The following is a 15,223-nucleotide window of genomic DNA, read 5'->3' as shown; positions in this document are numbered from 1 at the left end:
TTCCACCACCCACAAGAACAAGGTTTTCCGGAACCTTGAGGCTTAGTGAAATGTTCTCATGCAATCGGGAAGCATAATTTACATGATAAATGGTTGTTTAACCCGAGCAGTTTATACCATATACTCAGTAGTTTGAAATTTAGGAAATCCCTGTGGAGATTGCCACGGAAACGTACATTTCCTGTTATAATATTTGATGGAGTCGAGTGCAAGGTTGCATTATTATAATCAACTCCAACTGAGTGGACTTCCTGCATAGAAAACTGAACAGAATTTTGAAAGGGACATTAAAGAATCTCAGATAATTTTCAAAATGTTAATCTATCTTATTCTGCTTCATAAAGATGTTGCAAAGTAACAATATCTATCAGTAAATGAGTTAATATTAATATCATCATCATCATCATCATCATTGCAACAGTAAACATGGGTTTTACTATGGAGTATGGTTTTACACTCTTTTAGCAATATTCCAGCAATATCACGGTGAGGGACACCAGAAATGGGCTTCACTCATTGTACACATGTGGGGAATCGAACCCATGTCTTCGGCGTGACAAGCTAACACTTTAACCAGTAGGCCACATTTTGTACCAGAGGATAGTTTCGGAATGGTTTTCTGAGAAGTATTTGTGTTTGGACTAGGGCTGCAAAGAATACACTATGTGGCAAATATGATAAGTATCATGAATAGTGGGTAACGAATACAATTAATTATTCACAAATACAATATTGTACTTAAGTGATTGATGTACAATATGGAATGCCCATGTTGACAGTTTTGATTTGTCACAGCAATAACCAGTGATCTCATGACACTCAAATTTGGTATGTAATAGTTATAATCGACAGCACCATGTGCAGTCTTGGCAAACTAACATGACTTGCGCTACTCAAGACTAGTACATATTGAATTCTTGCATATCTCACTTTCCAAAAGTACACAAGGGTTCAAGTAAAACATGCTCCCTTAAGACATCGTAAATATTCGTTAATATTCGGTTCTGGTGACCACGAATAACAAATTGAATTCATGAAGGGCTACGGTTCGATTCACCGAATATGTGAGTGAATCGTTACAGCCTGAGTGTGGACCTTTACTAAACCCCAAAAGAAACATTGTCACTTATATGGTATGATATAGGATGATGATATTGTATTATATATGTGAAGTGTGTCTGTGAATTTCTTATAAACTACAAAGCAAGTCATGGAGACTAAGTGTAAAACCTAAGATCCTTAGAAATCAACACTATTTATGATTGTGCTTTGACAGAATCATCTATGCGTAATGTGTCGTTGGTTGACATTAGCTTCCTGTATGACAAATTATGTGGCATTTATGTTATTTTCACTGCTAGATAAATCCACAGGAATGCCTTTGATATTCTTAGGTTGTTAACTCTCATTATTTGCCATTGTGTAATATGTTTACGTTACACTGTTGGCTTCACGGAGGTATAAGAGGGGCTATAAAAGGCAAGGTTTACTACCTGTTCTTGTAACAGTTGAAACGAGGATTGGACATACGGACATTCGGGGAATGGACATTTGTGTAGTAATGACTATAAACATAGTTTACTTACAACATGTGGAAGTAAGTCTATTTATTACATAAGTAGGTAGTATGTTTATTTACTGCATAAGTAGGAAGTATGTGTATATTTATTACATAAGTAGGTAGAATGTGGATTTATTGCATATGTAGGGAGTTTGGTGATCTTTTGCAGATGTAGGTAGCATGTAAATTATTTGTATCGGTAGGAAATATGGGGGCATATTGCATCAGTAGGAATTAGTGTATTTAAAACATACAGAAGGTAGCACCAATGGATTTTTTTCGTTAATAGTTATCCTATTATTTATTGGACAAGAATAACGTATTTAAAACACAAGAAGGTAGCACACACATTTTTTTCCTTAATAGTTATCATAATATTTAATGGACAAGAAGGAGTATGTATAATCGAAACCTTCTAGATCCTATGTAGAAACAAATTAGTGGGTTTTTTTAGTGTTCAGAAAGAAAACAAATATTTGCTATGTCTTTTACTTGTGGTCAGTGTCATGTCTGAGGTCATACAGGTCAGTTAGGGGTCATACATGACTCAACTTTATGCCAGAAAATGTTAATTTTCTAATTATTTGATTTATATATTTGAATTGTATTTTTAGTAAAGGCAATATTATTGAGTTACGAAGCAATTACTTTTTACGAAAGAATAATTATTTTTATATCCATGATCATTTGTCGAAGTAGTTGTACAAAAGTGCAAACAGTTGAAATACTGAACAATGCACGATGTTAGATTACGGAGTGATTTCTAAAACAAAAGGTCTAGTCATGGTCTTCATCAGTGATCTCAGAATGAACGTAATAGTGTATAAGAATGAATTGATTATTGTGAATAAAAGGCTACGGATGATTGTGTCGTAATCTGGCGGAATGTTTACATCAAGTGAGTCAGTCATGATCAATACTACAGGAGCTGACTGTGCTGTAAATACAAGCATCTCAACATTACTCAGCGATCCCTCCACGCTCACTCCGCCGTTAACGATGGATCGATGAACGGCGTAATCGCCAACGTTAACCTTTGCTTTGCTTAAATCTATGGGATTTTTTTCACAGCGACATTTGCATTAAAGAAATGAGCAGTTGTGAATGACTGTTGACCTTTATTTGTGGACCAGTGGCTGTTTTGTCACATGTGTGTAATGATTTATCAATAGTGTATTGAAATGAAAAATCAAGCTATTTTCGCAACAGTTAAGATGGCGGTAAATTGAGACGCTGTTTCAAGAAAATGGAAATTCTTTTGTGGGCAGAACCATGGATTATCATTGAACACTGTCAAAAGGAATCAAAAACTGTAATTGGTTTAATATGAATAAATATTCATATCATGAAGAGCTTTGTCTTTGAAAATTTGACCAGAATTATGAATCACAAGTTAAATGATCTTGAAACAATAAACACCCACTTTATATGAAATAGAGGCTGTGTCCCAAAACATATCCAGCAATCAAGCACAGTATGAATCGCATATAAAGAAATTTTGAAGTTTCTATTCCTGAAGAATTACATAAAAAGCTCTTTTAAATTGTCAGATGTTTTTATGGCATTTTGATATTTCTGAAAACAAGTTTTCTAGTACTTATGCCGTTGGTGTTTATTTGTGCAAACAATGTTCTCACCCCCAACACAACTAAATACCAGTATTGTGAAAGTCGGCAAGATGTAGATAGATCTTGTGTTGCCTCCGGTAGTTGTTCCTGGGGGTTCTGCGAATAGCTGAGTAGTTAATTACCACTTGCACGTGTACGTTGATGCATCTCCTCTTCAGCATCAACGGTAGCAACAGCAATAGTTACACTGTACAGATGTGGACATCCTACTCAGTGCAGCTTACATCATGCACTGCAGATTTGCTGGCTTGGATGAAGGGCGTTCACTGGCATTGTTCTCAAAATGGCGTTTGTGTTATAAAATTGTATAACAGCAGTGTTTTTTTAAAGGCCAGGTTTTTCCCACCTGATAAAGATATTGTGAAAGTTTACATTCACTTTTGTTTCTGTTCGGTGTTGAAATCAAGGGCTATTCAGTTTATTCAAACATGTCTTGTGTTTTAGATACGTATGGTAGATACTGCACTGTGTTTGTCAACAGGGATGATCGATAGTGTTGGTGGGGGTAGATAAAGCGTTCAGTCATCAGAACGAAGACCCAGGTTTGCTACACCACATAGGTGTGATGTCCATATCTGGTGTCTTTTCTTTCTCCCAGGCAGGTGGGGGTAGCCTTATGGCTAAAGCATTTGTCTGTCATGCTAAAGACCTGGGTTCGATTCCCGACATGGGTACAATGTGTGAAGACCATTTCTGATGTTCTCTGGTGTGATATTGCTTGAATATTGCTGAAAGTGGCATGAAACAACTCAGTCAGTCACTCACTCACTCACTCACTCACTCACTCACTCACTCACTCACTCACTCACTCACTCACTCACTCACTCACTCACTCACTCACTCACTCACTCACTCACTCACTCACTCACTCACTCACTCACTCACTCACTCACTCACTCACTCACTCACTCACTCACTCACTCACGTGTCAAGTTCTAGTGACTTGACTCAGGAATTATTCCAGCACCTACAAGAACAAGGTTTTGCAAAAACTCACTCACTCACTCAAACAGGCTTGGGTGCAATTGGCTTTGTTGCTTTATGATTGCTGGGGAATTTGATTTATTCTCTGCCAAGTCTACTCTCTGTTGTGGTTGAGGTAACCAGTGCCTGTGTATGAACTTCACCAATGCACCTTACTCACGTATTTATAGGCATTTGATTATATTGACCTTTGGTGGGGTTCACATTGTTGATTGTAGTATCACATCAAAGTTTCATTTCATGGAATGATAGCTTTGATCTTTGTCATCAAACAATAGGATTAATTGTTTTTACTTTGCAGCATTTTATATCCAATATGATTAGTAGAGATTCTTGTACATGTACTCTATTGCGGAGTAATGAAAGTAATTATTTCTTTTGTTCTGCAGATTTCACTGGCTGTTGAATAGAATTTTATGATTACACGTTTAACAAGCATCTTAGAAGAAATGTATCTTGTTGAAGCTCGGCATTGTGAATTAATTAATTTTGAAAACAATTACAATTGTTTGATGTTTGAATGACACGAGTGCTTGGAACTATGGGAACGTGGGGATATGTTTGATGTTCTGTGATGAGAGACAATGCTTTTGATTGGACGACAGGCAGATGGGAGGACAGGCTGACATGGCTGTCGTAATGTGCAGACTGTTTGGACTTTGCATGTCCTTGGATTTATGGTGTTTTGGGCTATCTCCGAGTCATTGGAGGGTGAAGAGAGTTGTGTTTTAATTTAATTTAATTTTTAGTTTTTTTAATTTGGGGGGGGGATGGGAAGAGTACCGGTAAATATTTTTTCCAGAATTGCTTGGAATTTATTTTTAAACCAAAATGGCATGTTACAATAGTTAATATTGATTGATGTTGTGAGAGTCATGGATAAGACAATGTTCTAAGCACACTTGTGATTGTTGTAAGAGGACACTAGATTGTGTTGCGAAATTCAGCTGTTGATTGTGTATCATGGTACCCCAGTTGCAAAAAAAATATGCTCATACTCTCCACCACTGGTTTTGTCTGGGCACAAGTATGTTTGTCACAAACCACAATGACATAAGCATTCCGGACCTGGAATATGGTAATAGACCCATATGCAGATGTACAATTTGTGAGTGAGTGAGTGAGTGAGTGAGTTTAGTTTTACGCCGCACTCAGCAATATTCCAGCTATATGGCGGCGGTCTGTAAATAATCGAGTCTGGACCAGACAATTCAGTGATCAACAGCATGAGCATCGATCTGCGCAATTGGGAACCGATGACATGTGTCAACCAAGTCAGCGAGCCTGACCACCCAATCCCGTTAGTCGCCTCTTACGACAAGCATAGTCGCCTTTTATGTCAAGCACATGGGTTGCTGAAGACCTATTCTACCCCGGATCTTCACGGGTCCTACAATTTGTAATGTAATATGTCCATCCTGTGCTAACTTGTCATGTTTTCTTTACAGTGGAGCTACCTCCTCAAAAGTCAGAGACAGAGACGTCTAAAGTGCTGAAGCTGGACCAAATGGCAGAGGACGACCAGAAGGACAAGCCCGGGAAGGTGGAGGACATTAAGGGAGAGTCGCGGCTTAGTATTGAGGTAAGGAGCGAGTCTCGATTCCTTGTGGGTGAGTGAGTGAGTGAGTTTAGTTTTACACCGCACTCAGCAATATTCCAGCTATATGGCGGCGGTCTGTAATAAATGAGTCTGGACCAGACAATTCATTGATCAACAGCATGAGCATCGATCTGCGCAATTGGGAACCGATGACATGTGTCAACTAAGCCAGCAAGCCAGACCACCCAATTGATGGAGGCATGTTGTGTCTGTGCAGATTGTTGTTGTTTAATGCTGCTCTTAGCAATATTCCAGCTATTTGTTGGCGGTCTGTAAATAATGCAGTCTGGTCCAGATGATCCAGTGATCAACATCATAAGCATCTACACAATTTGGCTACGGTGACAGTGTCAACCAAGTCAGCGAGCCTGACCGCCTGATCACCTGATATTGTTAGTTACTTCTTATGACTATCATGGATATTCACAGGTCAGGTTGTTTTTTATTACCCTTTATTGATTGTTCTCAGGCGGGTGGTGATGGTTCGCCCTCCACACTCTGTCACACATCCTGGGTTGACATGCATTAAGCAACCTTCGCATTACGATTACCATCAGCCTATTTGAAAGTATAGAAGTCACAGTCATCCTAACTCTACGATCTTTGTGGAACAGGTTGCCGAAATGCTGATGGCTTTTTGTAACTCACTCACCCACCCTTCTACCCCGCATATGCGTGATGAAGCTTCTCTTTGATGTGAAAGTTTGTAAATTCATGATAGAGACTGTGACAGGCAATGGAAAGGAAAAGTCCTATTAGCAAAACAGACCTCCAACTTAAATTTGATCAGTAATGTCCCATGGGTAATCGAGGACAGAGCCGTCTCGAAAAGCAATAGAATTTTCCAAGAATTATTTTTGACAAGCAATTGACCCCCTCTGGGACTTTTGGACAAGACAGGTCCTGTGAACCCCTGCTTGTTGCAGGACTGAAGTATTTAGATGATCAGGTTGTTGCAGCTTGTGACCTGAAGGAATGTGGGTGATGGCGGAGGCCGTTGTTCATACTGTTGTGATGATCATGCTCTTCAGGGCTACTTCCTGCCACATCAGGGATGGTGGTGTAGCTGAGTGGTTAAAGCGTTCGCTTGTCTGGCCGAAGACCCGGGTTCGATTCCCCACATGGTTTTAATGTGTGAAACCCATTTCTGGTGTCCCCCGCCATGATATTGCTGGAATATTGCTAAAAGCGGTGTAAAACCATGCTCACTCACTCCTGCCACATCTAAGAGACGTGAGATGTTTATGTTGCTGGGTTTTGTCAAAATGGTCAACATCTTAGACCTGCATCACTTCTCATTGCCTTGTAGGGCTGTGGGGTAGCCTAGTGGTTGAAGCGTTGGCTCGTCACGCCGAAGACCCGGGTTCAAATCCCCACATGGGTAAAATGTGTTAAGCCCATTTCTGGTGTCCCCCGCCGTGATGTTGCTGGAATATTGCTAAAAGCGGCGTAAAACCAAACTCAGTCAATCAGTCTCATTGCCTTGTGTTTTCCTCCCCCTTTAAGCTGACAAGTCATTGTAAAGCTTAAATACTGTCTCTCACACGATGTGCCATTACATAACTGAAATTCTGCTGTCACTCGTTTGATATGCCATAATATGATTTAACACTCTATACACTCACTCACTCACTCACTCACTTAACACACTATTTACTCACATGTCATGCCATGATATGGCTGAAATGGTGTCATTTACGCCACATGACATGATGTAAGTGATAGACTGTTCGCTCCCTCTTTCACTCCTTCACTCACTCACTCAGACATGCTATGATATAAGTAACATACTTTTCACTCACTCACTCACACATGCTATGCTATAAGTAAAATACTTTTCACTCACTCACTCACACATGCTATGATATAAGTAAAGTACTTTTCACTCACTCACTCGACATGCCATGATATAGGTAAAATACTGTTACTCATACACTCATACTTGCATTGCTATGCTATAAGTAAAATACTTTTCACTCACTCACTCAGACATGCTATGATATAAGTAACATACTTTTCACTCACTCACTCAGACATGCTATGATATAAGTAACATACTTTTCACTCACTCACTCAGACATGCTATGATATAAGTAACATACTTTTCACTCACTCACACATGCTATGCTATAAGTAAAATACTTTTCACTCACTCACACATGCTATGCTATAAGTAAAATACTTTTCACTCACTCACTCAGACATGCTATGATATAAGTAACATACTTTTCACTCACTCACTCAGACATGCTATGATATAAGTAACATACTTTTCACTCACTCACTCAGACATGCTATGATATAAGTAACATACTTTTCACTCACTCACTCAGACATGCTATGATATAAGTAACATACTTTTCACTCACTCACTCAGACATGCTATGATATAAGTAACATACTTTTCACTCACTCACTCAGACATGCTATGATATAAGTAACATACTTTTCACTCACTCACACATGCTATGCTATAAGTAAAATACTTTTCACTCACTCACTCAGACATGCTATGATATAAGTAACATACTTTTCACTCACTCACTCAGACATGCTATGATATAAGTAACATACTTTTCACTCACTCACTCAGACATGCTATGATATAAGTAAAGTACTTTTCACTCACTCACTCACACATGCTATGCTATAAGTAAAATACTTTTCACTCACTCACTCAGACATGCTATGATATAAGTAACATACTTTTCACTCACTCACTCAGACATGCTATGATATAAGTAACATACTTTTCACTCACTCACTCAGACATGCTATGATATAAGTAACATACTTTTCACTCACTCACACATGCTATGCTATAAGTAAAATACTTTTCACTCACTCACACATGCTATGCTATAAGTAAAATACTTTTCACTCACTCACTCAGACATGCTATGATATAAGTAACATACTTTTCACTCACTCACACATGCTATGCTATAAAAAAATGCAGATGTTCCGAGATAAATCTTTGTTCTGATATTTAAATAGTAAATGAAATTTGTTTGATGGACATTCTGGTCAACAGCTTTACTCTTCACAGTTTTGAAGAAGAATTACTTCCCGAACTGATCAAATAATAAAAAATATCCGATTTTGGATATTAGGAGACACCATTTGCCTAATTCAAGAACAAATTTCTCTTTAAACTTCGACTTATTCCAAATCTAATTTGTGCAGAATCTTTACCAAATCTGTGATGTCTAGCCTGGCCTGGTTTTTTCAAGGTGGATTTGTAAACACACAGCAAATAATCCTATATAGAACTCGAAGAATTTAAGGAAGATTGATGGTGTAGTCATTAAAGGCCAGGTACAAGTCTCAGTGTGCAGCCATGACATGCGAGGAGGTTAGCCAGTCTTTACACTTGTTATCAAGGCAAGCTATTCCCAGAAAATTTGGCATGTATAATTTAATCTAGCGTTTCACCATTATCGGTTTCGTTCTTATTAAATTTGTGCCTCCGTGGCAGTTTTCTCGTTACTATCAGAGTTATCTACCCTTGTTGACATTAGACCATAGGGGTTACATTGACATTGATGAAGTACTGAGATTTGACTCAGAATGCTTGGTACAGGTGGTACAGCAGGAAGGGCTCACTCACTCACTCACTCACTGTTCATGTTAGATTGGAAATATTGGATTAAGAGTGGAGATATAGGAAGTAGATGGGAAATATTGGATTTGGAGTGAGGATATAGGAAGTAGATGGGAAATATTGGATTAAGAGTGGAGATATAGGAAGTAGATGGGGAATATTGGATTAAGAGTGGAGATATAGGAAGTAGATGGGAAATATTGGATTTAGAGTGGGGATATAGGAAGTAGATGGGAAATATTGGATTTAGAGCGGAGATACAGGAAGTAGATGGGAAATATTGGATTAAGAGTGGAGATATAGGAAGTACATGGGAAATATTGGATTTAGAGTGGGGATATAGGAAGTAGATGGGAAATAATGGATTTAGAGCGGAGATACAGGAAGTAGATGGGAAATATTGGATTTAGAGTGGAAACATAGGAAGTAGATGGGAATATTGGATTTAGAGTGGGGATATAGGAAGTAGATGGGAAATATTGGATTCAGAGCGGAGATACAGGAAGTAGATGGGAAATATTGGATTAAGAGTGGAGATATAGGAAGTAGATGGGAAATATTGGATTTAGAGTGGGGATATAGGACATAGATGGGAAATATTGGATTAAGAGTGGGGATATAGGACGTAGATGGGAAATATTGTAGATGTAGCGGGGAGATATTGGAATTAAAAGGAAATATTGAGAGAGGAAACCAGAGTGGAAACATTAGGAGGAAAATATTGGACTGACTGGTGGAAAGGAAAATATTGGCGGGGTAGAGAGGAAATAACACAATGTGCAGATGGAAGGGGAAATGTTAATGATAGGAGGAAAATATTGGAGATGGAGAAGGGTAACTATTGGAGGTAGAGGGGAAATATTGGTGGTGGGGAGGAGAAGTAGGGGTAGAGAAGGAGAAGACTTTCGAGGTAGAGCGAAAAAGTAGTTTGTAGGAGATGGGAAAAGAATTGCAGTATGATTCAGAAAAATAAACAGAATTGGAGTATGATTCAGAAAAATAAAAAAAAACTGTGTCAGCTGTGGTCAGTATTTAACGGCTCACAAGGAGAAACTGGATCTGTACATCCTAGCAGGAGCTGGGTATTATGGGAAGACATTCCGAGCTCATCACTTCCTGTACAACGCAGGGATATAATCACTAAACCTGATGCAGCTCCACTCAGGAATTTGTAAGTCACCTCTTCACACATAAATTGCTACTTTTTCATCAGGTAATTGTTTTCTCCAACAGAGTCAGAAAAAAATCCTGATTTTTCAATATGTCAAGTAGTGCTCTAGAAAACATCTCAACCTGACTTAGTTGGCGGCTTCTGTTTTTGACAATGTATCAGCAAAGTAACATATTTCATAAAATTTGTTTGCACGGATGAATTCTCAAAGTCATCTGAATATGAATACACAATGCCATTTAATAAGTCAAGTGTAACATCAATTTCATCAGAATATCACAATTACATAAAAAAAACACAGAAATGTGCAAGAAAATTTCCCCCGAAAGACATTTCAGGAAAAGTCTTCATTACATAAATTTCATCAGGTGATATCGGCTCAGTGTTACGTCTTTATTGACGCGATGAAATCTCTTTTGCACAAAACATTTCTATTAAAAAATATAGCGTTACACAAGACCCATGTCGGGTATTCCCACGATTGCTACGATTCTGCATAAAATCCTTTCCTCTCACGACACTGATTTCACAAGTGAATGGTGACCGAAAATGTAACCAGACAAAAGTAACTTGGTTGACCGAGGAGGGTGGCCCCCCCCTATTCACCAACTGCATTGACTAACATCACCAGTTAAACCCAAGCTGGTGGAAACTGTGAAAGATACCCATTCAACCTTTGGAATCTGCTTGAGAGTTTTCAGGGAACATTTGTAATTGGTATAATTGGATTTGTTTAACTGGTGTCAAACCAGTTCTCTGGGACTGATCTCTTGAACTCTTACATGCACAATTAAACCAGCGTAAGCAGGAATAAAAACACCGCCAAATCTCCCTGCTGGTGACCTTTGCCTCGTCTTCCGCCAGCGTAACAAGCAATACGTCCATTTTGAAAGGATTTAAATATCATAACAATTTTGAAATTTTGAAATTTAAATTTTGAATATAACTAATTAATAAATTATGATGCAGTGATTCATAAAATATTTTTACATAAAATCATTTCTTTATTCAATCTTTTATATGTAATATAATTGTTTAAAAAAAATATGTTTGGCTTTGTGTATTTGATTCAGTAATAGCTAGTACAAAACATACATTTACTTTGTTGATTGTTCTGACAAAATATTGATTAATTGACTGCTTCAAATCCCAGAAAATGTGTTACTTGAAGTATAAACATTAAAAATGTGTTGACATAATCAGACAAAAATACAAGGTTTATGACGCTGTTGAAAAGGCATGACTATTGTGGAAGCTGTATGATTTTTTCCCTCTGTTCCGACATCAAAGATGCAATATACAGCCCGTTCTGTTACAATGTGCTATTGTCCTGACAACTGATATACTTGGCTAATCATTCGCCTCAGACTGGGAAAACACGTCCATTGTCATATGAAGTAACGGACCCTTGTCATATTGTGTGAACTAACAGTATTGTGACTTTTGATATTCACGGCCTACCAAGTCATTCAATTTCCTCTCTTTGATGTTGCGATGATTATTTTCAGGATATTAACAGACTATTGGGAATGATTGTTCGCTATTTGTTTTTGCTAATTGAACCTTCATCTCAAAGCGCAGTGTTTGCCGATATAGGAAGTATGCTTTGAGACGGGGCGATGTTGCATTATGATCTGTTCTGTGATCTATCCAGGAGACCTAAGGCCCATCAGCCGTCTACAATAGCAAACAGAGCGTAATTAGTGTGGCTTTCCATGTGGATTGTTGTTGATAGGCCCTAAATTACAAAGGTATTAATCTGTATTGAGTAGCAGAGAAGTTAAATACTGCACAGGAGACAATATCCAGTATTATTTTGGTACAACTCTTGTGTAACCCTTTTGTTCTCAGGCACACATTTTCAAAGAGAAATTAACACCTGTGAATTAATCCTGCGCTAATGCAATATATTGTGTTGAGTCAGCTCCCTGAGGGTTAATGAGAGGTTCCCAGGGATCTGTGGGAGTGGGCTGAATGATGCCTATGGGCCAGTGGGTTTATTGTACTGGTTTGAGGAGGAGGTGGATACGAGTCATAGCGTACTTGGAGTGCAGATAGCAAGGGTTAACATTGAGCTGGGTTCATGTTCGAAGGAGTTGTCGGATGGTAGAGGCCAACAGTTGTCCACATTTACCAATCTAACAGAAAAAAATGCGGAGCCATCGGAGGAAATCATATATACAAAGAAAAGTAAGTTTTTGTCGATGAGTTTGTTGATGTGACATGTTGATGGATGGTAGAAGTTCGCCAGGGCTTTTGGTCGTTAATTATGGATTTGTTTGAATACAGGGTCTTTGATCAGCTCTGACTTCATGAACCCAGGATGTACATTGTTACAATGGGAATTCTGATCTATGTGTGATCGCTAGAATTCTGCTGACACGCAGAGCTAATCAGCTTTTTTTTTGCATCTATGTGTAAATTATTTGACAGGCTGTCAAATTGATTCTTGGAAACAAATGTTATAGATCAGCCCATTGTATGGTTACATGCAAGTTGCCGTCCACATGGATAATTATATCACCTTGCATTTTATTGTTATGAATTAAAGATGATTCGGTGATGATGTTTAAAAAATTCTTCTTGATGTGAAGTTCAAACGAATCTGCCTCTAGTTTACCGGACTATACACAAGGATGATTAATGATATTGTCATCAGATGCTGCAGACATTTATTTTGGGTGATCTTTTCACATGCTCAACTATAGTGTCGTAAGAAAGAGATCTGTTATGCTGATAAAATATTCAGGCTGACTTCAAAGTGAATAGCTAACGGTTTAGCAACCCCTGGGAATATCTAATTTAATGAAGTGTTACCATGTATGAGGCCAGTTATAGAGGGAAGTGTGAACATATTCAGATGCATTCTTTTTGCCGCGCTAGCTTGATTAGGTACAGAAGCTGAATCTTGATGTGTAATAATTTTGTAACTTGTGATACAGCAACATATCACTCCTTGTAACACTGTTGTCAGCTACCTCATGTAACACAGCAACATGCCACCTCATGTACCACAGCAACATGTCACACCATGAAGTACAGCAAGATATCACCCTTTGTAATACAGCAACTTGTAATACAGCAACATGCCACACCATGTAATACAGCAACATGTCACACCCTGTAATACAGCAACATATCACTCCATGTAATACAGCAACATGTCACACCATGTAGTACAGCAACATGCCACACCATGTAGTACAGCAACATGTCACACCATGTAATACAGCAACATGCCACACCATGTAGTACAGCAACATATCACACCATGTAATACAGCAACATATCACACCATGTAATACAGCAACATGTCACACCATGTAATACAGCAACATATCACACCATGTAGTACAGCAACATGTCACACCATGTAATACAGCAACATGCCACACCATGTAGTACAGCAACATGTCACACCATGTAATACAGCAACATGTCACACCATGTAATACAGTATCACACCATGTAATACAGCAACATGCCACACCATGAAATACAGCAACATGTCACACCATGTAATACAGCAACATATCACACCATGTAATACAGCAACATGTCACACCATGTAATACAGCAACATGCCACACCATGTAGTACAGCAACATGTCACACCATGTAGTACAGCAACATGTCACACCATGTAGTACAGCAACATGTCACACCATGTAGTACAGCAACATGCCACACCATGTAGTACAGCAACATGCCACACCATGTAGTACAGCAACATGTCACACCATGTAGTACAGCAACATGTCACACCATGTAATACAGCAACATGTCACACCATGTAATACAGCAACATATCACTCCATGTAATACAGCAACATATCACACCATGTAATACAGCAACATATCACACCATGTAATACAGCAACACGCCACACCATGTAATACAGCAACATGTCACACCCTGTAATACAGCAACATATCACTCCATGTAATACAGCAACACGCCACACCATGTAATACAGCAACATGTCACACCCTGTAATACAGCAACATATCACTCCATGTAATACAGCAACATGTCACCCCATGTAATACAGCAACATACAGCTTCAATGTGTTATATAGAACCCTTTTTTAGCAGTGCTTGTCCTGTCATTCCCTAATCACACCAAATCATATTACCCATCAAAATTGGTCTCTGTGAAATGTCCAAAGTATCATGATGTCATCCAAACTGAAGCACTACAGAACCCGAAATTTTAAAAAATGAGATTTCATTCAATGATTAATGACTTGTTTGATTGTCTTTATCATCTGCCGTTTATTGATTGATAAGACAGCCATGGTTGTAAATTATGTTAATTGGAATGACATATGCTTGATTGGCTATGACAGTGTTTAGATAAAGAAATATGCATAATTCATGAGATCAGTTAACAGTTGCGTGGGGATACAGGCCAGATTCATCTTCTTCTCTGCAGCAGATTAGTTTAATGCCACAATAGAAGTGGGAATGTCATATTGCCTTAATCAAAAACTTTTAAAATTTGGTTCAACGAATGTTTATTTAATTGTCTCTGTAACTTGAACACACGTGCACATGGAAAATTTTCTAATTTGAATTAAGTATGGCATTTTAAATGTTAAGCTCATATGTTAATGTGTCAGTGATCTGTTTCAATTTAGAATTTAACTACATGATGGGATATGATGTCCATTA

General features: G+C 38.3%; 1 protein-coding gene across 3 annotated transcripts in view; it reads left to right on the top strand.

Moving 5' to 3' along the window:
- Nucleotides 1-15,223, top strand: part of LOC124283477 (protein naked cuticle homolog 2-like) — a 123,505-nt gene that overhangs the window by 87,908 nt on the left and 20,374 nt on the right. For all 3 annotated transcript variants that reach the window (XM_046719540.1, XM_046719539.1, XM_046719541.1), the window contains one exon: nt 5,622-5,755. In XM_046719540.1, the coding sequence (XP_046575496.1) occupies nt 5,622-5,755 (134 nt within the window). The remainder of the gene's footprint in view (nt 1-5,621; nt 5,756-15,223) is intronic.

Source organism: Haliotis rubra, unplaced genomic scaffold (genome assembly GCF_003918875.1).
Source record: "Haliotis rubra isolate DU_JTF1 unplaced genomic scaffold, ASM391887v1 Scf317, whole genome shotgun sequence".
Classification (NCBI taxonomy): domain Eukaryota; kingdom Metazoa; phylum Mollusca; class Gastropoda; order Lepetellida; family Haliotidae; genus Haliotis; species Haliotis rubra.
The sequence above is the reverse complement of the archived record's forward strand: the minus strand, read 5'-3'. Positions and strand labels throughout refer to the sequence as shown.